Source organism: Oncorhynchus tshawytscha, linkage group LG01 (assembly GCF_018296145.1).
Source record: "Oncorhynchus tshawytscha isolate Ot180627B linkage group LG01, Otsh_v2.0, whole genome shotgun sequence".
Lineage (NCBI taxonomy): Eukaryota > Metazoa > Chordata > Actinopteri > Salmoniformes > Salmonidae > Oncorhynchus > Oncorhynchus tshawytscha.
In genome coordinates this window covers 21,551,595-21,576,736 of record NC_056429.1, presented here as the reverse complement: position 1 = coordinate 21,576,736, position 25,142 = coordinate 21,551,595, and the positions used below count along the sequence as shown (strand labels likewise).

Genomic DNA, 25,142 nt, shown 5'->3' with positions numbered 1-25,142 from the left:
GAGACACCATAACACTACATAAAGAGAGACCTAAGACAACAACATAGCATGGCACCAACACATGACAACACTGCATGGTAGCAACACAACATGACAACAACTTGGTAGCAACACAAACATTGCAGCACACCAACATTGTAGCAGAACAAAACATGGTGCAAACATTATTGGTTACAGACAACATCACAAAGGGCAAGAAGGTAGAGACAACAATACATCACATGAAGCAGCCACAAGTGTCAGTAAGAGTGATTGAGTCTTTGTATGAAGAGATGGAGATAAAGCTGTCCAGTTTGAGTGTCTTTTTTGCAGCTCGTTCCAGTTGCTACCCACGGATGTGTGTGCTTTGGGGACCTTTAACAGAATGTGACTGGCAGAACGGGTGTTGTATGTGGAGGATGAGGGCTGCAGTAGATATCTCAGATAGGTGGGAGTGAGGCCTAAGAGGGTTTCATAAATAAGAATCAACCAGTGGCTCTTGCGACAGATATACAGAGATGAACCCTTTACAGAGGAATATGGTGCAGTGATGTGTCCTATAAGGAGCATTGGTGGCAAATCTGATGGCCGAATGGTAAAGAACATCTAGCTGCTGAAGAGCACCCTTACATGCCGTTCTATAAATTATGTCTCCGTAATCTAGCAGGGGTAGGATGGTCATCTGAATCAGGGTTATTTTGGCAGCTGGGGTGAAAGAGGAATGATTACGATAGAGGAAGCCAAGTCTAGATTTAACTTTAGCCTGCAGCTTTGATATGTGCTGAGAGAATGACAGTGTACCGTCTAGCCACCCTCCCAAGTACTTGTATGAGGTGACAACCTCAAGCTCTAAACCCTCAGAGGTAGTAATCACACCTGTGGGGAGAGGGGCATTCTTCTTACCAAACCACATGACCTTTGTTTTGGAGGTGTTCAGAACAAGGTTAAGGCAGAGAAAACTTGTTGGACACTAAGAAAGCTTTGTTGTAGAGCATTTAACACAAAATCCGGGGAGCAGCCAGCAGAGTATTAAACGTGATCATCTGCATATAAATAGATCCTACTGCCTGAGCTAAGTTGTTGAAATGTTTTATACATATGCATCTTAGTGTGACCGGTGTGAAATGGATCGCTAGTTAGCAGTGTGCGAGCTAATAGCGTTTCAATCGTTGACGTCACCGAAGTAGTTGTTTCTCTTGCTCTGTAAGGGCTGTGGTTTTTGTGGAGCGGTGGGTAACGATGCTTCATGGGAGGCAGTTGTTGATGTGTGCAGAGGGTCCCTGGTTCGAGCCCAGGTAGGGGAGTGGAGAGGGACGGAAGCAACACTGCTATTTCAGCATTATTCTGTTACCAGGGAACTGCCTATATGCAGAATAAACAAATGTAAACTAAAAAGACATTCAAAATAATTTTATTCATAATACATTTTAAAATTCACATACAGTTGAATTATGGTTTTGTTGTGTATAACCATAAAATGAACATAGGATAGGAATAAAGATTCCTACTGTGAGACATTACAGAAAATTGTCTTGAACAAATGGATATTCGATTTGAAAAGTGAAAAGAAAAGTGCCACAAACCACATCACAATTCTCTATTCTCCTAAGTGCTTGTGATAAGTGAGTAAAAACTGAAAGTAACATCTTTATGCAAATGAAGCATGTACCAATCCACTCCAGGTTTCAATCCCGAATGCTCACAACAACACACTATACTAGCCCTTTTGAGTGTTTCTTAATCAAACTTATCTACAGACATATTCACTTGTCAGATGCACTCTACCAGGACAATTAGCAAAGGCTCCTTGTACTCAAAGTTGTAGAGTCAAAGTATTAAATCAGTAGTTTATCTGTGTCCATGTTGACACCAGTGCAGCAGTGTACGATTTCCTCCTTTGAGTCCCTTTTTGCCAACACACACTGAAGAGAAGTTGTTGTTGTTGGTAGTGCAGTTATAGACCCAGGTTGGGGGTGGGTACAGCTTTACTGGGACAGGAAGTCTGAAGGGAAAGGCTGCAGTTTTTACCAATCGGTGGGGCAACTCCTATAGCCGGGCTGTGTTGCTGTAGAATAGGCCAGAATGTGGGGGTGAAATGTAGGCCAGCTGACAGCATCCCTAAAGCCTGATGATGTGGAAGGTGGTACCGTTCTCCACCCACAAAGGGAAAAACAGGAGGAGAATGTAATCTTGAGTGGTTCTGAGATACAATGGAGTCTCCAGGACAAGAAATGGTAGGAGCATCACTGACTTCCCAGAGAGGAGCTATTTCACTTTGTGTTTTTGAATCCTTGGTACTCCTCTCTTCCCCTCCTGCCTTGGTTTGATATGGTTCCTCCAGGCTTTGCTCTCTGGGAAGAGGGGAGCATCTCTGTCCCTTACGGAACTTTGCTCTTCTGTTCTTAAACCACACCTGGAGGAGCATATTATTTTGTTATTGGTTAAGGGTTGACGTGTCTATAACAGTAATATTGATAAAAAGTTTAAAAAGGTAACAGCACCACAGCTGTTATATATATCACAAGAATAAAGTTCCTAAAAGCAGCAGTTCAAATAAATATTATGAATGAAAGCATGCACACAGGCTGGTCCTCTTCGAAGAGCGACCTTTACTGACCTGAATGCGAGCCTCAGGCAGATTGGTGCAGACAGCCAGTCTCTCTCTCATACCTACATCAGGGTACTGGGTCTGCTGGAAGGCTTTCTCTAGAGCCTGTAACTGAGACACAGTGAAGGCTGTGCGGCTCCGACGCTGCTTCTGCTGGTTCCCATAACGGGCCTCCAGTATCAACTCTGTGGGGACAGAAGACAAGCCACAACAAGATTAGAGGTGGTGAAACAGTCGGAGGGATAGGAGATATCAGGCCACACTGAAAATACCAGCATGACAATTATCAATTTCAACAACTTTTTCAGGTGGGAAACAGGTCTTTTGACAATAGAATACCAGTTCAGCTGCAATGTTTTGAATGACAAATTATTTTATTTTAAATGTTGTGATTTTTAAAATATAACCTTTATTTAACTAGGCAAGTCAGGCAAGAACACATTCTTATTTACAATGACGGCCTACACTGGCCAAATCCTCGACGACGCTGGGCCAATTGTGCGTAGCCCTATGGGACTCCCATAGGGCTGTGCACTGTATGCCGGTTGTGATACAGCCTGGATTTGAACCAGGGTGTCTGTAGTGACGCCTCTAGCACTGAGCTGCAGTGCCTTAGACCGCTGCGCTACTCGGGAGCCCCAAAACTATAACTAGAACACTTGTTTGATTGCATGCATCGATTATAGACACAGTCATAAATGACAGTAGTCTACTCTAAATACCTGCAAGTCTTTCAGCAACAGAGAACGTGTGGACCGAGGAGGGATTGGTTGATGGATAAACCGGGTACTGGTCTGCCATCTGGTGGTGGAGGTCGAAAAAGACGGAGTTGACGCTGTGCAGAGGATAGACTCCGTTGCCACTGTCGGATCCCCCGCAGAAATTTAAGGCATTCATAGCGGACCTAAATCTATAGGGTAAAACTGTTTAAGTTATATGGGCCTTACACCATACTAACTAGGCATACAATGGAAAAAAGTATATTGCCTATAGCTTACTGTACAATTTATGTAGGACGCTTGCACTGTGCAATTTGGATTTAGGCTACAGTCTGAACTCAAATAAAAACAGAACAAATGGTAAACATAAGCAACTTTCTTGATCATTAAAAGTAATTGAAAGTTATTATTCTTTACGCATAAACCATTGCCAATTTACTTCAGTAGGCTACCAATATCCAGAAAACAAATTTCAAAACAAAGATCAGATTTTTTTTAAAGTATAATATCTGCAGTCTTTTTTCTTTTACCTGAGAAGCACACAAAACAGCAGAAATGAACCTATTCTCGTGAGCTTTTAGAAGTCCACCTATACAGTCCAATAGTTTGAAATGCAGGCCTTATCCTCGTACGCCGCTACCCTTTGTCGTGGCATGGATCTAATTATCTGAAGACCATTCTCACCCACGACTTTTTAAAGAACCATTTACTCCAGCTCCCCTCAACCGTTAGCCAATAGAAAGAAAGGTATTACCCTGGATTAGGTGGGATGAGGGAAAAGAGGGGGTCCAATGGCTCAAGTTTTTTAAACTATTGAATTTGGGGAGATTTACGCAAAGGATCCCCCCTCAATAAACGAGCGTTTCATTCGCTCCTGTTAAAACAATTAAAACAATGTGGTCTGCTAATCTCAGTGGCAGGCCAGATTAAAATAACAGCCGTTGATTGTCCCCTGTTCTCAGCCTCCTTTCTCCTAAACTCCCTGCTTTGTTAATCTCCACTTGGAAGGGGTTTGCTTTGCAGTTTGTTTTGCTAACAGGCTACATATTTTGCCCATAAACTGTCAGCCTGTGAAATACCATTTGGACATTGGCCATTGAGACCAATTTCCTAAGGTTCAACTGAGCCAGATTCAAAATCTCCTCAAAGAGAACTATTATCCCAACAAAATAAGGAAAATAATAATAACACACAACATGCAAATGGTTTTTCCTAATTTGCAAATAGGTTAGGTGGAGTGTGTTTTTCAGTAACACTTGAATTAAACTCAACTTCTTTTCACAAAATGCAGTAAACATGACATTACACTTTGTGAAAGTAGGCTGCTGGACTGCACACCCTGAGAAACTTTCAGAACTTCAGTGTCCATGACTAAATCATGCTCTAAGCCAATGGTGTGTACAATATATTGTCATGTAAAGTAGTATGTTGGAATTAAATATGTATCGGAATAGAAATATGATATCCAAATGTTAAATGAAATCTGTATCTTGTGGAATGAAAATATGAAAACCCAATTACTCGTATGGATATCACAGTCCATCTAACAAAATGTATTTCTCCTCACTCCAAAGTCCTGGCACACCTGTGCATTCTGACACATTTCAAATTGTTACTCTCTCCAATAAGATCATCTCCAATAACCCAGCTCTAGCTTTAGGCTGAAGGGTTTAGACATGTAAATTCCACTAAGGCCTTAGCGGAGGTGCGAAGGGTGTAAAAGCTAAGCATTCAGTGACAGATTATGCTTCCCACGAGTATCAGTTGTGTCCCAGAGTCAGGGTAAAAAACACACACCAAGTACACCAGCCATACAGTCAGGAGAGGGGCCATTACCACAACTGGAGCGAAAAGCAGCCACCTCAATGTTTTTAACAGCCCTCTGTGTTCTCATCTTCAATTTGTTCCTGAAACGTTCATTCTTCCCTTTTACTCTGAACCTCAAGGCAAAAGTCTGGCCGGCGATAAATTAAGATGTTTTCATTTTTGCCCTCGATTCCGCTATTTCTGTAGGACTTTAATTGCATAATACCATGACTAAAAGGTCAAATCAAATCAAAAGTTACTGGTCACATAGACGTGATTAGCAGATGTTATTGTGGGTGTAGTGAATGTATTTCTTAGACCTCTTGGGTGGTTCCCTCACTATCAGGCATATTTCTGTTCAAATGTCTGCTGCATTTTATCAGTGACCCACACAGTCAGTCTCAGGGGTCACACAATCCCATGCCTTTTTCTTTGGCAATATATACACTCACCACCATGTGTATTTGTACAGTGAAGCTACATTTTTAAATTTGTCTCTATACTCCAGCATTTTGGATTTGAGATCAAATGTTTAATATTAGGTGACAGTATGTATACCTTTTATTTTGAGCGTATATTTTAATATATTTGTTTTATGTTTAGAAATGAAAGCACTTCATGTATCTAGTCCCCCATTTGAATAATGACTTTATCAAGCTAGTGACTACAAACTCGTTCAACACTTGTCAGATACATTATATTTTTTGTAGTTGTTTTGCCCAATAGGAACTGAACATTTGGCATAAAAGGTAACATTCTTGTTCATACTTGTACAGTACTTGTTCATACATTTAGATTCCTAAAATATGTGGATATATGTTTTCTTAGCTTTTTTTTCCCACTGTTCTTGGCTGTCAAGCTATATAAGTGTCTGATAAAAAGAAGAAATTTAGAAGAGGCTCTGTAGGCCAGCCCCGGAACCTCACTAAAAGGTCCAGGATTAGGTCCCAGAGGCCTTTGTCTCCTCAGCCCGCAGGATTAGGGGAGATTTACTGCTAAGAAAAAAAAGTAGTTATTTCATGGCACTTTCATGATGAAACCTGGCCAAAGCTGTGTTGGCTGGGGGGATTAAAGACACAAAGACTCTGGTTGTGTGCAACCCCCTCCCCATAGCCACCACCCCAACCCACTGCCCTCCTGGAAACCTTCTCCTCCAAAAGGCACACCTCCTCCCCATCCCCACAGAACTGGGTTCCACTCTAAATAAGGGATGTCCTTACTGATTTCTCCCACTGTTCCAAGTCATCCAAAGGGCTCCTCACTGATTGCTTTGTTTATTTTAAACCCCAGACACCATCCATTAAGTAGTAGGTGATAGAACTGGAAGAATACACAGTACGGATGTCCAATGAGGTGTCTGTAAGCAATGTCTCAAAATTCACAATTTGAAACTGGATCTATCAGCAGGCATTATGATTCACATGCCATGTCTTTTCAACACATTTGAGAATATCATTTCTGCAAATAACCTGGATTACTGTGAGAACAGAGGCAAAAATAAGTTACTGGCTTGTTGTCCCTCCCGAAGTGTGATCTTAAGGGAGTTATCGTCTTCCTGGTGGATCCACTTACACATGCACGGATTAATGGAACTAAAAGACAAAGGTTATCCTTAGTTAGTCACGTCACAATGGTTTCACCATCAAGCAGCTAGGAGCATGTAGGTCTAACTGCAGTTGGCGTATTATTGGGCCTATATGTAAAATAAAAATACTGTTGGAAAGGTGAAAAATATAATCACGGACAAAACATGAAAACATTTTCCTGTTGCACAAGGAGAAAGCAATCCTGACAGCAAAATTGTGTGTAATAGAGCACAAGAAATGATTGTTTGGTAAAAGCTAAAATTCTAATGCTATGAATGAAACAAGAAATGGCAAGTTCATACTCCCACTATCAAACACTTTGGAGTAGGAACAGTTTGAAGAACAAAAAGCTACCAGTTTATCCAATGTGTTCCATCCTGCCCATCCACTGAATGTTGTTTTAATAATATTCAGATTGGTAAAAAATCCACAAAAAAAACTACAGGGGAGCCTGGAGAGGGCAGAAGGGGGCTGATTTTGTATTCTAAAAGTGTTTTTGTTAATGTCTCCGGTTGAGCAGATGTTTCCGTTTGAGAGCAGCAGTCCGAGGAACAACCCCTAAAGCACCTCTCTCTTTAATTACTTATCAATAGTGGAAATTTGTATTGACAAGTGGCTATCAAGACAGGAGCTTTGTAGTTGTCAGTTAACAGTGGGAGAGCATCTCAAAGGAGAGGCCCCTTGGACACCAACTGGATCGATCGGCACGCTAACACATTAGAGGCCTTCAGGCCTGCCCAGTCAGGACTGGGACATGGGGACCAGAAGAAAGTGGGTAAGGGGCTGAAGACGACTTCATTGGGGGAAAATCGATGGGGCCAGCTGCCCTTTCACCCATAGGGGACAGGGATAGCGAGCGGCAGGTCAGTAGCTCTTCTTAAGCCCCAGTGTGTGCCAGGATCACACGTGAGCCCTGACACTAGCTATGACACACAAAAAAATAAATAGGAGCTATAGGGGTATCTGTGTTGTCCCTTTACCATTGAATTACTGCTTTAGAATAAAAAATAGAACAAAACACATTGAGTAATACTGAATGCTAAGGACATAGAACCTGAACAGCACCAGTTGCTCTCATAACTATCAGCCATTAAAATCATCCAACCAGCCTCAAACCAATCTATCAAGCTCATCTAATAGATCTGAAGTGGAGCATTGGGATCTCTGAAACTCATTGATTTTGGTTAACTGGGCATTAGTAATTCCATTCTTATGAGGCCTAGAGGTATTAACTTCATATGATCTCCACCCAACCCCCAGGGAGATTTGCCACATGCAGCTCCTCTGGCAGATCAATATGAGAAACTGAGTAAAGATCAGTCACTTAATTGGGCAGCATGAGTCTGAGTTAATGACAGAGAGAGGGACCGGCGGCTGCTAGGCATACCTGGGGGGTCAAGGGAAGCAGCGGAGGGCCGGGTAGAGGCTGGCGAGGACCAAAGAGAGCACACACAGATGATCTTTCAAATGGACTCGCCTATTATGGGCCATAATCCAAAGTCAAAACAAAGGCCTAAGTCAAATTGCAAGCAGCCGCTATGATTCACACAGATTCGTTAAGGTAACTGCAGAAAATCATTTACATTTCAACTCATGAAAAAAATAACTTGTTAGCTTTCAGGTCAATATGAAATGTTTATTCAGGAAAGGTTGAGCACTTTTCAGTCCTAAGCATCAAACACTATGCTGTCCTGTCACAATATGTCATTGATACACAGTACAACTGGGATCATACAATAATAAGTTAACAATATACTTTTAAGGAACCTAACCAAAGTAGAAAAAGTTCAAAAGAATTCAAAGGTCATGAAACAAATTCTCTCAATAAGTTTGATAGGGATGTGGTTAGTGGGTAACTTCTGTTCAGTGTTTTGAGGGATAAACCAGACTTCTCCCAGCATGGGGTAAGCGTGAGTGCTCCCGCCTGCACAGAGCCAGCACTAACCCTGGCCCCTACCGACCCCCAGAAGTCAAAGGTGAACAGAGGGAGCACACTGATCGATTTTGATAATGAAGACCTCTAGACGCTCTTAGAGATGCTTCTCCCCACATGCTCAAATCTCTGCTGCATTCAAACACTAGGTATCCCCCCTCCCTGTCAGTAGAATACTGTGTGGTTATTGATCTGTGCTAACTAGGTCTTTAATACCTGGGGTGAAGAGATCTCTGGCCTCAGTTGGGGAAATGCATGGTGACATGTGACAGGAGGAGCTCAAGAGGCAAATATGTGGAGCTTGGTGAAAAATAAAGAATGGGCCTCTCCACTTAGCATTTCTGTCCCGTTTTGTATCCCTAACATCTGCGAAGAAAAGGAGACAATACCAACGCACCTTCCATCAGAGTACACACACACAGGGTAGAGAGATATGACAGCTGCAATAGCAATAATGTACTGTACTATAAACACACATGATATGCACTAACATAAATAAACCTTAACTTACATTTGGAAAACTATACATTACAGTGTACAATACTTTAAGGACACCTTACTAATATTGAGCCCCCCTTCACCTCCCTTTTGCCCTCAGAACAGCCTCAAATCGTTGGGACATGGACTCTATAAGGTGTCGAAAGCGTTCCACAGGGATGCTGGCCCATGTACCATGTAGACTACAATGCCTCCCACAGTTGTGTCAAGTTGGCTGGATGTCCTTCGGGTGGTGGACCATTCTTGATACACACGGGAAACTGTTGAGCATGAAAAACCCAGCAGCGTTGCAGTTATTGACACAAACCGGTGTTTGGATCTTAAGTCTTGTCCATTCACCCTCTGAACGGCACGCATACATACCCCATGTCTCAATGCTTAAAAATACTTATTTAACCTGTCTCCTCCCCTTCAGCTACACTGATTGAAGTAAATTTAAGAGGTGACATCAATAAGGGATCTTTCACCTGGTCAGTCTATGTCATGGTGTTCATAATGTTTTGTATACTCAGTGAAGTAGGCACTTCTTGTTAGTGATGTTATGTTTATCCTGCTTTGACCTTTGACATAGGCAGAAAAAAAGGTTTACTTTGAAATTATTAAGTAAACCAGATCTTTTCAATCTTTTTAATAGAAAAAGATAATACAAAAGAAAACAATTTACAGCAGAAGTTTTTTCTACCAGTATTTGTTATACCATATAAAACAATTATAGGCGTTATTTAATATAAACGGTTCCATATCGGTCTACATTGAATAACTAAATTGCTGCATAATGTGGACACAGGCAAAGATAGAAACTAAGTTACTTTAATGCCGTGTACAGAACAGAGATGGTGAAGCTCATGGTCAAGCTATTCAACACAATATCTCTAATCAACCACTCCAGGACAATTTTAGACATTCATATTTCTGGTTTGGGTTCTGACCAAGTCCGTCATGATGAATCAAGTTTGAGAGCCACCAAAATACTAAGAGACTGACCACATTTAATGTAACGTGAGAACAGAGTGCAAGTTGGGCCAAGGATACAGCTCGGCAGCAATAGCATTTTCACCCTAACAATGCGAACAAGTCCAATGCCCTGACAAGTCTGTCATTTTCATTTGATAGAAAGGTTATATTTGATGGGAGCCATCGATGTAACCCCCCTCCAGTCTTTCAGAAATAGCGTGGCGGGAGGAGAAGAATAGATACCAACAAAAACTGGTGACAATCATGATCATGGATCTTATAAATGAAATGCCTAAACAGTAAATTAAAACACTGCTGATTTCTGCTCTTTCCCTGCTTGCTCCAGCGAGGGCTCTGGCTCAGCTCTATTCCAACAAGGCCGGAGCAGCACCTGTTCACTTTGGCCCACCTGTCCAGGCAACGTAGTGATTTGGCTGTCTGTGCAGATCTCTGCAGAGGAGCCTATTCTCACCCTCTGTCAAGGTCCTATCCCAGTCAGTGGAACACATGTGCTGTGGCTGTTTTGGAATACCTGAAGCGTTCCTGCTACTTCTTTCTTGTCAAGTTCTGGGCTGATGGCTTCTCAGACTGACAGTTCTTTCTCCGGGCCTCCAGCGCCCCGCCTCTCTCCCTCCCTGTCTGTCTGCAGCAGTCCGGTTAGAGGGGAGGTGGGCGGTGAAGAGAAGGCAGAGGTCACCTCTTCACCTTGGCGTCTTCTCGGATCTTCCACATCATAAGCTCCATGCAGGCGCAGGCATCCTCACTGGAGTCATGACCTTCAACTGAAACCAGAGAGGTGGAAATGGCCTACTAAGAATTTGTTGACATGTGACCAAAAATAGGAAAGCAACAATCTCAAAGATTTTACTGAGTTACAGTTCATATAAAGGAAATCAGTCAATTGAAATACTGTAAATTCATTAGGCCCTAATCTACAGATTTCAATATGACCGACTGGAAATACAGATATGCATCTGTGGGTCACAGAAAATGTACCAAAAAAAGTAGGGGCGTGGATCAGACAACAGGCTGTTTGGCTGTTGATTGTGGCCTGTGAATGTTGTCCCACTCCTCTTCAATGGCTGTGTGAAGTTACTGGATATTGGAGGAAACTGGAACACGCTGTCGTACACATCGATCCAGATCATCCCAAACATGCTCAATTGGTAACATGTCTGGTGAGTATGCAGGCCATGGAAGAACTGGGACATTTTAATCTTACAGGAATTGTGTACGGATCCTTGCACATGGGGCCGTGCATTATCATGTTGAAACATGAGGTGATGGTGGCGGATGAATGGCATGACAATGGGCCTCAGGATCTCGTCACGGTATCTCTGTGCATTTAAATTTACATCAATAAAATGCAATTGTGTTAGTTGTTCATAGCTTATGCCTGCCCATGCCACGGGGCACTCTGTTCACATCAGCAAACCGCTTGCAGATAGCAGACAGCGTGTGAGCTCGGTATAGTTGAAACCGGGATTCCTCCGTGAAGAGCACATATCTCCAGCGTCAGTGGCCATTGAAGGTGAGAAATTGCCCACTGAAGTCTGTGACAACCCTGGTGAGGACGGCGAGCACACAGATGAGCTCCCCTGAGACTGTTTCTGACAGTTTGTGCAGAAATTCTTCAGTTGTGCAAACTGTCCGGGTCGCTGGTCTCAGACGATCCTGCAGGTGAAGAAGCCGGATGTGGATGTCCTGGGCTGGTTACACGTGGTCTGCGGTTGTGAGGGCGGTTAGAAAATACTTGCCAAAATCTCTAAAACAACATTGGAGGCAGTTTATGGAAGAGAAATTAACATTCAATATCCTGGCAACAGCTCTGGTGGACATTCCTGCAGTCAGCATGCCAATCACACTCTCCCTCAACTTGAGACATCTGTGGCATTGTGCTGTGTGACAAAACAGCACATTTTAGAGTGGCCTTTATTGTCTCCAGCACAAGGTGTACCTGTGTAATGATCATGCTGTTTAATTAGCTTCTTGATATGCCACACCTCTCAGGTGGATGGATTATCTTGGCCAAGAAGAAATGCCCACTATCAGGGATATAAACAAATTTGTGCACAACATTTGAGAGAAATAGGATTTTTGTGCATATGGAACATTTCTGGGATCTATTATTTCAGCTCCTGAAACCAACATTTTGCATATTCTTTTTTAAAATTGTATTTACATTTCCCAGTATACAGTTGAAGTCGCAAGTTTACATACACTTAGGTTGGAGTCATTAAAACTATTTTTTCAACCACTCCACAAATGTATTTTTTAACAAACTATAGTTTTGGCAAGTCGGTTAGGACATCTACTTTGTGCACGACACAAATCATTTTTCCAACAATTGTTTACAGACAGATTATTTCACTTAAAATTCACTGTGTCACAATTCCAGTGGATCAGAAGTTTACATACACCAAGTTGACTGTGCCTTTAACTTGTTTGGGATAGGGGGCAGCATTTTCACTTTTGGATGAATAGCGTGCCCAGAGTGAACTGCCTCCTACTCAGTCCCAGATGCTAATATATGCATATTATTATTAGTATTGGATAGAGTATTGGATACAACTGTTTGAATGATGTCTGTGAGTATAACAAAACTCATATGGCAGGCAAAAACCTGAGAAAAAATCCAAACAGGAAGTGGGAAATCTGAGGTTTGTAGTTTTTGAACTCAGCCTCTATCAAATACACAGTGGGATATGGGTTATTTTGCACTTCCTAAGGCTTCCACTAGACGTCAACCATCTTTAGAATGTTGTTTCAGGCTGCTCATGTGAAGGGGGGCCGGATGGGAGCTGTTTGACTAAGGGGTCTGCCTACAGCCTCGTTCTCAGTCACGCACTTTCACGAGTGACCTGCGTTCCATTGCTTTTCTACAGACAAGGAATTCTCCGGTTGGAACATTATTGAACTTTTATGATAAAAACATCCTAAAGATTGATTCTATACTTAGTTTGACAAGTTTCTTCGACCTGTAAAATAACTTTTAGAACGTTTCGTCGGAATGGACCAGATCGCGCTTTTTGATTTTTTTTTACCAAACGCCCTAACAAAAGAAGCTATTGAACATAAATGGACATAAATGATGGACATTATCGAACAAAACAAGCATTTATTGTGGAACTGCAATTCCTGGGAGTGCGTTCTGATGAAGATCATCAAAGGTGAGTGAATATTTATAATGCTATTTATGAATAATGTTGACTACCCAACATGGCGGATATTCATCTGGCTGGTTTGGGCGCCATTCTCAGATTATGCTTTTTCCGTAAAGTTTTTTTGAAATCTGACACAGCGGTTGCATTAAGGAGAAGTGTTACTAAAGTTCCATGTATAATAGTTGTATTTTCATCAACATTTATGAGTATTTTTGTGAATTCATGTGGCTCTCTGCAATATCACTGCATGTTTTGGAACTACCGAATGTAACACGCCAATGTAAAATTAGATTTTTGGATATAAATATGAACTTTACCTAACAAAAAATACATGTATTGTGTAACATGAAGTCCTATGAGTGTCATCTGATGAAGATCATCAAAGGTTAGTGATTCATTTTAGCTCTACTTATGATTTTTGTGACTCCTCTCTTTGGCTGGAAAAATGGCTGGGTTTTTCTGTGAGTTGGTGACCTAACATAATCGTTTGTGGAGCTTTCACTGTAAAGCAATTTGAAATCAGACACTGTGGCTGGATTAATGAGAATTTTATCTTTAAAATGGTGCCTAATACTTGTATGTTTGAGAAATTTGATTTCTGTTGAGTTGATTTGGCGCCCTGCAATTTCATTGGCTGTTGGTGTGGGGTTCCGCTAGCCAGTCCTAGACAGGTTAAACACCTTGGAGAATTCCAGAAAATTATGTCATGGATTTAGAAGCTTCTGATGGGCTAATTTACATAATTTGAGTCAATTGGAGGTGTACCTGTGGATGTATTTCAAGGCCTACCTTCAAACTCTGTGCATCTTTGCTTGACATCATGGGAAAATCAAAAGAAATCAACCAAGACCTCAGAAACAAATTTGTAGACCTCCACAAGTCTGGTTCATCCTTGGGAGCAATTTCCAAACGCCTGAAGGTACCACGTTCATCTGTACGTTCAATAGTACGCAAGTATAAACACCATGGGACCATCTCCTAGAGATGAACGTACTTTGGTGCAAAAAGTGAAAATCAATCCCAGAACAGCAGCAAAGGACCTTGTGAAGATGCTGGAGGAAACAGGTACAAAAGTATCTATATCCACAGTAAAACAAGTCATATATTGATATAACCTGAAAGTCCGCTCAGCAAGGAAGAAGCCACTGCTACAAAACCGCCATTAAAAAAGCCAGACTACGGTTTGCAACTGCACATGGGGACAAAGAAATGTCCTCTGGTCTGATGAAACAAAAATAGAACTGTTTGGCCATAACGACCATCGTTATGTTTGGAGTAAAAAGGGGGAGGCTTGCAAGCTGAAGAACACCATCCCAACTGTGAAGCACGGGGGTGGCAGCATCATGTTGTGGGGGTGCTTTGCTGCAGGAGGGACTGGTGCACTTCACAAAATAGATGGCATCATGAGGAAAGAAAAGTATGTGGATATATTGAAACAACATCTCAAGACACCAGTCAGGAAGTTAAAGCTTGGTCGCAAATGGGTCTTCCAAATGGACATTGACCCCAAGCATAGTTCCAAAGTTGTGGCAAAATGGCTTAAGGACAACAAAGTCAAGGTATTGGAGTGGCCATCACAAAGCCCTGACCTCAATCCCATAGAAAATGTGTGGGCAGAACTGAAAAGGTGTGTGCGAGCAAGGAGGCCTACAAACCTGACTCAGTTACGCCAGCTCTGTCAGGAGGAATGGGCCAAAATTCACCTAACTTATTGTGGGAAGCTTGTGGAAGGCTACCTGAAATGTTTGACCCAAGTTAAACAATTTAAATGCAATGCTACCAAATACAAATTGAGTGTATGTAAACTTCTGACCCACTGGGATTGTGATGAAATAAAAGATGAAATAAATAATTCTCTCTACTATTATTCTGACATTTCACATTCTTAAAATAAAGTGGTGATCCTAAGTGACCTAAAAAAGGGAATCTTTACTAGGATTAAATGTCAGAATGGTGAAAAACTGAGTTGTAAGGTGTATGTAAACTTCCGACTTCAACTGTATATCATAGGAACAATAATAAACATGGTAATGAGGTTTTAGCTGCTCACCGCTGTCCTGTATGATGCGTTTGAGGTGGTCTGCCATGAGGTTCCTTAGGGCCCGCTTGTAGGGCAAGCCCAGGCGATGGGGGAACACGATCGCTGTGTCCACTACAGTGCTGTGTATGACCTATGAAGACAGCAGAGAGAGGTACAGAGTGAGTGGGCCACATCACAACCACACACACATAATGACCAGAGGGCAATCAGATTAGGGGAGTGGAGTGTGTATGTTTACCTTGAGGGCAAAAAGGTCACTCTCCAGGCTGTGTCCTATGAGGATGGATTCAGCGTTGAACATGTTGAGCATCACCGCCTGCACGTCTCTCAGGGTGATGCTGGCATTCTCCAGGTCCTCCTCCGTTACACCCGAAAACCTGTGCAAAACATGATGAACATTGTTATTTTGTCCTTGTGTGCACACGCATGCTAGCTATATCGCCACACTAAAGACTGAACAAAATTCTTCTGTATCCATTACCGTGTGTTGTAGTCTACCACTTTACTTTCAGGTTTAACAAATGTGTCATAGATGACTTTCAGCTCAGAGTTGATAACAGTCACCCTGGTCAGCTCCAGACCCTGCTTTGTGTAGCACTGTTACAGAGAAGTGAGAGAAAGAGAGAGAGGACACATTATATAGGGTATTGAGAGCCACTCTCAGCACTCAAACAGCTAATTGTGCATGAAGGAAAGCAGCGCAGCAGCCAGCTCACCATCTCACAGTCCAGGGCATAGACTCCACAGTTGCCATCCGGGGGCAGCTGTTTCTCAAAGGTCTGAACGTAGCCACCCAAAGACTCTTTGCGGCCGTCCTGAACATGTTGCTTTGAACAGAGAAGACGCAAGGTGGACCACCTTTTAAAAATAATGGTGGAATTTACTCATTCTTAAATATAATGGGATTGGAGAGATGGGATTCTGAGGAGGCATCAGGTCTAATGAAGTAGCACAGTCACGATGTGCCATGGACAACACTGCCCCCTTCTGTTCCCATAACAGTTCAGTATTCACATTATTACTGGGTTCTGATTGCATAAATGCAATGCAGAGGAACTGCGTGGTGTTTACCTTAGACAAGGAGCAACCAGGAGAGCCCACAGTTCCTGAGCAGCAGTTGTAGTTGGTTTCCCAGCCTCCCGACACTATTCATAGACAGATAGAAGCCCTTACTAGTTCCATCCAAAATGGGCAACTACATTCAAATCCTAACATCTTGCAAAAATTAAAACAACGTACAGTTATTAGACAGAAGAAACAGACCTTTATGTCTGCGCAGACGGCCCCAGTGGTGATTACACTCCTCCTTGCGAACACAGTTGCCGTTGGCATTGATCTTATACTCTGCCCCACATCGACAGCACACCTTGGCAAACGCTTGGAACGAGAAGAGATTAGTGGAAGAACATTTTTTTTTTATGTGTCTGGTCGAGAAGGATTGGATCCACCCCCAGACTGAGAAGGGTTTGTAGGTGCTCTGTAAAGACTTACGGTCAACGTTGTTCTTCTCTGGGAAGTTGTGGACCACGGCTCGACCTGAGCTCTCAGGGTGTGGCCTAGGGTATCCATGCTCCTGCAGCCGTTCCTCTGTCATCAGATAGTCCCTCAGCTTCCGGTACAGAGTAGCACCTACAGCAGACCAGATAACACATAGCTAGGATACAAACCCCCACTGCCTCTGCCGCCAGTAAAACCAGATGAGGACTAGCTACTCACCACTGAGTTTCTCTGCCTGTTGCTTGCCCGTCCTGTTTATCGTGAAGCTGGTCTTGGCAGCGAGGCGTCCCCCCAGCACTTCTTCATGGGACTGGGACTTCCTGTTCCCCACCACTGCAGGGTTCACTGAAAGACAAGCAAGCTGATAAGACTCTGATATACAGTTAGTTTGGTGTTTTTCACCTAATGGTAAAACATGTGAATTTTGGGGGGAAATGTTTCTCCTAGATCTGTGCCAAATGGCAATGACTAACATGAGCACTGCAACTATACCAAACACCATCCATTTGTAATTGCTACATGGATACTGTATGTATCAGTGACATACTGGCAACGAGTGAGTTGGGGGAGCTGCTCTTGCTGCGTAGCTTCTTCAGGGAGTTGACTGCCACGTTGAGGTAGATGTTCTTACTGCTGCTCCGGTCATACACCACCTTCTCCTCCTCCAGGGCCTAGAGAGACCGTCAGCTGTTACAACCATCAATCCATATATACAAGTAGAGAGAGAGGCAACACTATGAATAAGCACCTACAAATGTGTACAGGTAAACCAACTGAACCCACATCAAAGATTTCACAAACATAACTCATCCACGCTTCTCTGAAATGGGATATCACTAGCTGTGCTATGAGCACACATACTTTACTGTAGACATGGATCAATTTGATGATGAATCAGTTCAACCCTGTGTGGTCTCACATACCATTTGGAAGGCCAAGTCTTCAGAGGGGCAGAACTTCATACACTCGTCTATAAATGTGTTGAGGTATCGCTGGCGGACGTTGGTGGGAACTTTGGCCCCAAACGTGGTGGGAATAACTGGCCGCTTCATTGCAGAGCTCTGAGAAAAGAAAAATCATGTCAATTACAATGGACGCTAAGATCCATTTTATGGGTTATTGTGGCATAATATAAATGTCTGGCGTTACCTTCATTGTGGGAGTGTGTGCCACCCTCTTCTGTACAATAGTGGTGGTGGTCTTTGACAGGATGCCGGCTGATGTTTGGGCCTTCACAGAGAGACCTGCTGGGAGGGTACTGGTGGGCGACAACACTCTGCTGCCCGCCGACTTCGCCACGGCAAGACCTTCAGTCAGATACAGAAAGGCTTCTCAACAACACACCTTAAATTACACTTCTCTGGTCTCATATTGTTTGTGCAATTGTAATGTATGTAAACTGTGTTAGGTAACATGACCTACATGGTGTGGAAGATAAAACTTGAAACTACTATTAGTCGTATGTACAGGATACACATGATATACACCGTCCAACGAAATGCTTATCGCAGGTTCCTTCTCCACAATAAGAAATAAATAAGAACGGACAAGCTTTCCTACCAGATTTGGAAGAGGATGGTAAAGGGGTGGGGCGGTGGGCTACTCTCTTCCTCTCCCCAGGGAAAGGGCTGGGTGTGGAGGCAGTCTTCACAGCTGCAGCCAGCTGGGCAGCCTGCTGCTGTGCTATCTGCATACGCTGGTAACAGATCTCCTGGGCAGTCAGTCTCCTGTACGGTGGAGGCTTCGGGGTTGCCTCAGTCTGAAACACAGAATCCAGTTTGTAATCAATTAAAGGCTTTTTGCTACTTGAGTTACCATAGAGAGGTGGGTAAATACCAGAGAACAAACTCACACTTCCTTTGGCTGAGAAATGTGAAACCCTTTTCCTCTGACCGGGGAAAAGAGTGGTTTGATTGCTCTCTGTGGAATCCTCATCCTCCGAATCTTTAGAGGGCTGGGAAGGGAGAGAAACTTTGAGCAAATGTACAGTACATTTCATACAATATTCTACGAATACATACTGAACAAAAATATGAACGCAACATGTAAAGTGCTGGTCCCAAGTTTCATGAGCTGAAATAAAAGATCCCAGACAATTTCCTTATGCACAAAAAGCTTATTCCTCTCAAATTTTGTGCATAAATGTGTTAACATCCCTGTTAGTGAGCATTTCTCTTTTGCCAAGATAATCCATCCACCTGACAGGTGTGGCATATCAAGAAGTTGATTAAACAGCATGGTCATTATTCAGGTGCACCTTGTGCTGGGGGCAATAAAAGTCATTAAAAATGGGAAGTTTTGTCACAAAACCACAGATATGTCAAATTTTGAGGGAGTGCGCAATTGGCATGCTGACTGCAGGAATATCCACCAGAGCTGTTCCCAGATCATTTGATGTTCATTTCTCTACCACAAGCCACTTCAATGTCGTTTTAGAGAATTTGGCAGTACATCCAACCGGCCTCACAACCGCAGACCACATGTAACCACGCCAGCCCTGGACCTCCAAATCCGGCTTCTTCACCTGCTGGATCGTCTGAGACCAGCCCCCCAGACAGCTGATGAAACCGAGGAGTATTTCTGTCTTTAATAAAGCCCTTTTGTGGGGAAAAACTTCTGAATGGCTGGGCCTGGCTACTCAGTGGGTGGGCCTATGCCCTCACAGGCCCACCCATGGCTGCGCCCTTGCCCAGTCATGAGATGAATGAATGAATTTAATTAAATTGCCGGATTCCTTATATGAACTGTAACGGAATAAAATTGCTGAATTTATTTTTTTGTTCAGTATGATATTGGAGACAAAAACATTAGATTCAGTCCCATTCTTAAAATAATGACACCATTACTGACCTGAACTAACAGAATAAACAGCAGTGAATGCTAAACCAAGGAAATATTATACAAAACAAGCAACAATGAAGGGAAATGGCAATCTATGGGTACCTTGGCTTGCCTTCCCTTGTCCTCAGTCTTCACATCCTTGGATTCATTGAAGATCCGTAAGCACTCCTCCATTGGGTCATCATCCAGGTCAAAGTCCATGTCCACCTGCAGACTGGAGTAGTCCACCCCACAATCATCCATGTCACCATAGCCTCCGTCATCTTCTGCACCAACATCTTCATCCTCTGAGGATGAGGGGGTGAGCTCTGAGACATTCCTCCTAGTCAAACTCCCCCTCTTGAAAGGAGCAACTGACTTCCTCACAATTGTCTCCTCTTCCTCATCACTTTCCTCCTCTACACTCTCATCACCAAACAGATCTACGTGACTCAGAGATCTTTGTTTCACCTTTCCTGGTTTGCCATCAGAGGAGCTACTGCTGCTTTTCTTCACCTGGTCTTTACCGATTTTAGAACTCCCTTTGCTTACTTTCTTTGAATCTTTTTCTCTTTCATTGCTGTCATATTTACCATTCTTGTGTTCTTTAAACTTAGAGTCCTTTCCCTTGTCTGAAGTCTGCAGTTTATTATCCCCACCTCCCTTTTCTCGCTCATTCTCCCGCTTGCTTGACTCCCCTTTAAATGTGTCTGTCCTTATCTTACTCTTTCCATCACTTCTCTTGTCTCCCTTTCCCTCCTTGCCTTTGTCTATAGATGTATCCTTTATCTTGCATTTTTCTTCTTTCTTTCCCTGATTCTTGCGGTCTCTCTTTGCAGCTTCGTGGCTTGATTTCTTTGAATCACTTATTTTCTCACCATCCCCTGCTCCTTTTTTATTACTACTACCACCAGCACCACCACCACTCTTTTTACTGGACTCCTTTTCATATTTATGCACATTCTTTACTTTGCTGCTCTTCACTAGGCTGGTTTTACCTGCCACTATTTCAGTCTCTGGCTTGTCTTTCTGCCTAGCTACTATTTCCTGGTTCTCCAAGTCCTCTGACTCCCAGTGTGTGGCGTCCTGCTGCTTTTTAGACTCCTGACTCCTCTGTTGTTTAAGCCCACCTACGGCTCCTTCCGCCCTCTCTCCTTTCCCTGGACCTGAGGCTTCCTCCACTGACCCACTGCTGCTTTTCCTCCTCTGCAGACGGCTGAGAGAGGTGGGTCGATACTCTATCCCAGAGCTCTCTTCATCAGACTCAGAGAAACTGGCAGTGTACTTCAGTGGGTCTGGTATTACCTGCCAAGGCTTCTTAATGGTTGGCACATATTCCTCATCTGTTGACTGCTTTCCTGTCCCTGACAGGTGAGGTCTCTTTTTTCCTTCACCCTTAGTAGTTCCTGTCCTCTGGGGTTTCTTATTCTTGCCAGCTATTTTTGCTGAATAGTTGCAGAGAGGGTCATATTCCATGTCTGTGGATGGTTTAGAATGATCCACTGTGTACTTATTCTTGGAGCAGGATGCAATAGTGGAGTATTTAAGACTAGTAGGCAAAGAGTGTAGTTGAGGAGTTTGTGTTCGAGGAACAGGCTTTTTCACAGCTATTTTGGTAACTGAGGTGGGCACATATTCCATGGAGCTGGCATGGTTGTCTTTGCTGTCGGAATCCAAGGTGTACTTACTGGAGCGAGGGGTAGGGTTGTAATCAGCTGTTGTAGTCATCTGATAACTGCCTGGGTCATACGCCAAGTGTGATGTCACGGCCAGTGGTTTTGGCCATTTAGTAACCACTTTGGGGGAACTGTCGGTAGGGTCATATTCCTGATCCCCGATTCGTGAGAGTTTCTTCTTTTCCCGCTCCACCTCACTGCGTACCTCCTCGATGGCACGATTGACCAACTCAAGTTCCAAGGCACCCATGTCCACTGTTGCAGCAGCAGGCTCCCCATGTCTCACTACCTCTGGTTTGAATGGGTCATAGCCGCATTGCTCTGGAGAGAGCCATGAGATACAGATTAGAATGAGCAAATTGTCTATAATTTTCAACTGTAAGAATAATGTACAGTTTTACAGTACTGTAATAGTTCCATTGAATATGTTCTAGTCGGTCTGCCTTGGAGTGAAATAAGGTTTCAAATGACGTTGTCAACCAACCTGACTTGAGACGCAGAAATATTCCAATCTAAAGGGTTAACATCCGTACACCACTTACCCCCCGTCAGAGAGAGACACGTCCCCCTCAGAGAGAGACACAGCTGCATCCCTTAATGTTGAGGACGTGGTAGTTACTGACAAGAAGCACATGGCTGAGCTCTTTAATCACCACTTCATTAAGTCAGGATTCCTATTTGACTTAGCCATGCCTCGTTGCCCATCCAACATTTCCTCATCTCCCACCCATTCTAAATGTGACTATCCCCGATGCTTCTCCCTCTTTTTCCCCTGCCCCGCTACAAAGTTTCTCCCTGCAGGCAGTCACAGAGTGAGGTGCTGAAGGAGCTCCTTAAACTTGACCCCAAAAAACCATCTGGGTCAGATGGTTTAGAACCTTTCTTCTTTAAGGTTGCTGCCCCTGTCATCGCCAAGCCTCTCTCTCCTTTCGGGGGTGGCTCCCATTGCTTGGAAGGCAGCCACAGTTCGTCCTTTATTTAAAGGGTGAGGTCAAGCTGATCCTAACTGTTATAGGCCTATTTCTATTTTGCCCTGTTTATCAAAAGTGTTGGAAAAACTTGTTGATAATCAACTGACTGGCTTTCTTGATGTCTATAGTATTCTCTCGGGTATGCAATCTGGTTTCCGCTCAGGTTATGTATGTGTCACTGCAATCTTAAAGGTCCTCAATGATGTCACCATTGCTCTTGATTCTAAGCAATGTTGTGCTGTTTTTTTATTGACTTGGCCAAAGCTTTTGTTACGGTAGACCATTCCATTCTTGAGGGCCAGCTAAGGAGTATTGGTGTCTCTGAGGGGTCTTTGTGCTGGTTTGCTAACTACCCCTCAAAGAGTGCAGTGTATAGTTAGAAAATCTGCTGTCTCAGCCACTGCCTGTCACCAAGGGAGTACCCAAAGGCTCGATCCTAGGCCCCACGCTCTTCTCAATTTATATCAACAACATAGTTCAGGTATTAGGAAGCTCTCTCATCCATTTATATGCAGATGATACAGTCTTATACTCAGCTGGCCCCTCCCCGGATTGTGTTAAATGCTCTACAACAAAGATTTCTTAGAGTCCAACAAGCTTTCTTGTTCTGAACAAGGTCATGTGGTTTGGTAAGAAGAATGCCTCTCTTCCCAAAGGTGTGATTACTACCTCTGAGGGTATAGAGCTTCAGGTAGTCACCTCATACAAGTACTTGGGAGTGTGGCTAGACGGTACACTGTCCTTCTCTCAGCACATATCAAAGCTGCAGGCTAAAGTTAAATCTAGACTTGGTTTCCTCTATCGTAATCACTCCTCTTTCACCCGAGCTGACAAACTAACCCTGTTCCGATGACCATCCTACCCCTGCTAGATTACGGAGACATAATTTATAGAACGGCATGTAAGGGTGCTTTTGAACAGCTAGATGTTCTTTACCATTCGGCCATCAGATTTACCACCAATGTGCCTTATAGGACACATCACTGCACTCTATATTCCTCTGTAAACGGGTCATCTCTGTATACCTGTCGCAAGAGCCACTGTGGGGTGCTTATTTATAAAACCCTCTTAGGCCTCACTCCCCCTTTCTGAGATATTTACTGCAGCCCTCATCCTCCACATACAACACCCGTCCTGCCAGTCACATTCTGTTAAAGGTCCCCAAAGCGCACACATCCCTGGATCACTCCTCTTTTCAGTTTGCTGCAGCTAGCGACTGGAACGAGCTGCAACAAACACTCCAACTGGACAGCTTTATCTCAATTTCTTCATTCAAAGACTCAATCATGGACACTCTTACTGACAGTTGTGGCTGCTTTGTGTGATGTATTGTTGTCTCTACCTTCTTGCCCTTTGTGCTGTTGTCTGTGTCCAATAATGTTTGTACCATGTTTTGTGCTGCTGCCATGTTGTGTTGCTACCATGCTGTGTTGTCATGTTGCTGCCTTGCTATGTTGATGTCTTAGGTCTCTCTTTATGCAGTGTTGTCTCTCGTTGTGATGTGTTTTGTCCTATATTTATATTATATATATATTTTTAATCCCAGGCCCCCTTTTGTTAGGCCGTCATTGTAAATAAGAATTTGTTCTGACCTGACCTGCCTAGTTAAATAGAGGTTCAATAAAAATAAATAAAACCCGGTATATCACTATGACTTTACTCTAGTTAGCTAGCTAACTACGTGCAACTAGTAGCTAGCTAACTAGTTAATGCAGCTAAGAAATTACACAGTATAGCCGATTCAGAGGATACATGTAATGTGCCAGTTGCAATTGTGTTGTCAACCCTTCAGTAAGGGAATAATTTAGCTAACTCAATGTTTTCACATATAACTAAGTTAAACACTATGACGCCACTGTATAAATGTACACTCGCTAGCTAGCTAACGTAATCCATGTAATATTAATACAATAGAATTGCAACTCACCCTTTTGTTTGGAGTAAAGCTCGTTTGATTTTCTTATGTCATTTGATCCATAAGACGCCCGTCTCTGTTGGCTGTGTCTGAAGTGACAGTACGGTCTTTTGCACCCATCTTTGACACTTTTCACGTTGCAACTATCCGTGTAAAACGGGCAGTCAATCCCAAGGAAGAAACCGGTGGATCTCAGCATAGTCTTCCCAGACCTCTCTCATACCCGCCGAATCGAGACCGACACTATTTAATCTAGTAGTTAGTTGTTTAGTTTGAATAAATGGAGATGAATCCACTTGGGTTCCTTCACATAACTACGTGCAATACAACAACAACAACAGAATCCCTACGACGCCATGTTGGATGGCCAAAGAAACTCTCGCAAAAAGCCCCACGTCGCACATAATCACGTCATTTAGAACTCTAAATATTTGCCTGTGCAAATCAGCCCAGATGATCAGCGTGTAAGGTATCCGCGGTCTGCGCTTGTTTGTTTGTTTAATGTCTTATCTTTAAAACATGAGCGATCTAATATTGTTAAAATGTAACTAACGACTTAAAAGTGACTATGAAAATTAACCCATTAGGTCATCCTGCTACCTCAAGCTTCTAAGAATATTGTAACATACACTAAATTGGCCTTTGAATTCTACTACGTGTAGTATGTGCAAGGTCCAAGTTTAGACTAACTTGTTCAGTTCTTATACACATCATTGGTTCTATTGGGCTGCAGCATTGCATAGCCTAATACTTGTTTGACTCCGATCAGATCTTAACAAATAAGAGCAATGAAACCTTTTTTTCTCACAATAAGTTTCCATCACATTTTTCCCCAGTCCTTATGGTCCTCAGAACAGCTAGCAGCTTGAAGAGAAACTGCACTCATCCTAATCAGACATAAAATGTAGAAGATAATTAAAGAGTGAGAATGAGTTTACCTGAATCATTGTACCGATTTGATAGATTGAAACAGAC

General features: G+C 43.0%; 2 protein-coding genes across 5 annotated transcripts; both read right to left on the bottom strand.

Moving 5' to 3' along the window:
- Nucleotides 1-1,374: 1,374 nt before the first annotated feature.
- LOC112243069 (diencephalon/mesencephalon homeobox protein 1-like) lies at nucleotides 1,375-10,731 on the bottom strand. Of its 2 annotated transcripts, none has more exons than XM_024410939.2 (4): nucleotides 10,616-10,731; nucleotides 3,310-3,497; nucleotides 2,597-2,772; nucleotides 1,375-2,392 (listed from the first exon to the last, which is right to left on the bottom strand). In XM_024410939.2, exons 2-4 carry the CDS (start codon nucleotides 3,482-3,484, stop codon nucleotides 1,934-1,936), a joined length of 810 nt encoding a protein of 269 aa, XP_024266707.1. In that variant the 5' UTR covers nucleotides 3,485-3,497; nucleotides 10,616-10,731; the 3' UTR covers nucleotides 1,375-1,933. The 2 variants fall into 2 exon arrangements, with proteins under 2 accessions (XP_024266707.1, XP_024266769.1); XM_024411001.2 differs by lacking the exon at nucleotides 10,616-10,731 and adding an exon at nucleotides 3,837-6,192.
- LOC112242875 (RNA exonuclease 1 homolog) lies at nucleotides 9,743-24,756 on the bottom strand. Of its 3 annotated transcripts, XM_024410821.2 has the most exons (16): nucleotides 24,180-24,742; nucleotides 19,729-21,602; nucleotides 18,638-18,739; nucleotides 18,346-18,544; nucleotides 17,935-18,092; nucleotides 17,709-17,846; nucleotides 17,333-17,456; nucleotides 17,005-17,130; nucleotides 16,780-16,917; nucleotides 16,552-16,665; nucleotides 16,360-16,433; nucleotides 16,005-16,115; nucleotides 15,770-15,885; nucleotides 15,527-15,665; nucleotides 15,298-15,418; nucleotides 9,743-10,865 (listed from the first exon to the last, which is right to left on the bottom strand). In XM_024410821.2, the coding sequence occupies exons 1-16, from the start codon at nucleotides 24,364-24,366 to the stop codon at nucleotides 10,777-10,779; spliced, it is 3,810 nt and encodes a 1,269-aa protein (XP_024266589.1). In that variant the 5' UTR covers nucleotides 24,367-24,742; the 3' UTR covers nucleotides 9,743-10,776. The 3 variants fall into 3 exon arrangements, 2 of the variants coding, with proteins under 2 accessions (XP_024266589.1, XP_024266520.1); XM_024410752.2 differs by having other exon boundaries at nucleotides 16,552-16,917; nucleotides 24,180-24,746; XR_002952554.2 differs by lacking the exons at nucleotides 9,743-10,865; nucleotides 15,298-15,418; nucleotides 15,527-15,665 and having other exon boundaries at nucleotides 16,005-16,146; nucleotides 16,552-16,917; nucleotides 24,180-24,756.
- Between the last annotated feature and the right edge of the window lie 386 nt (nucleotides 24,757-25,142).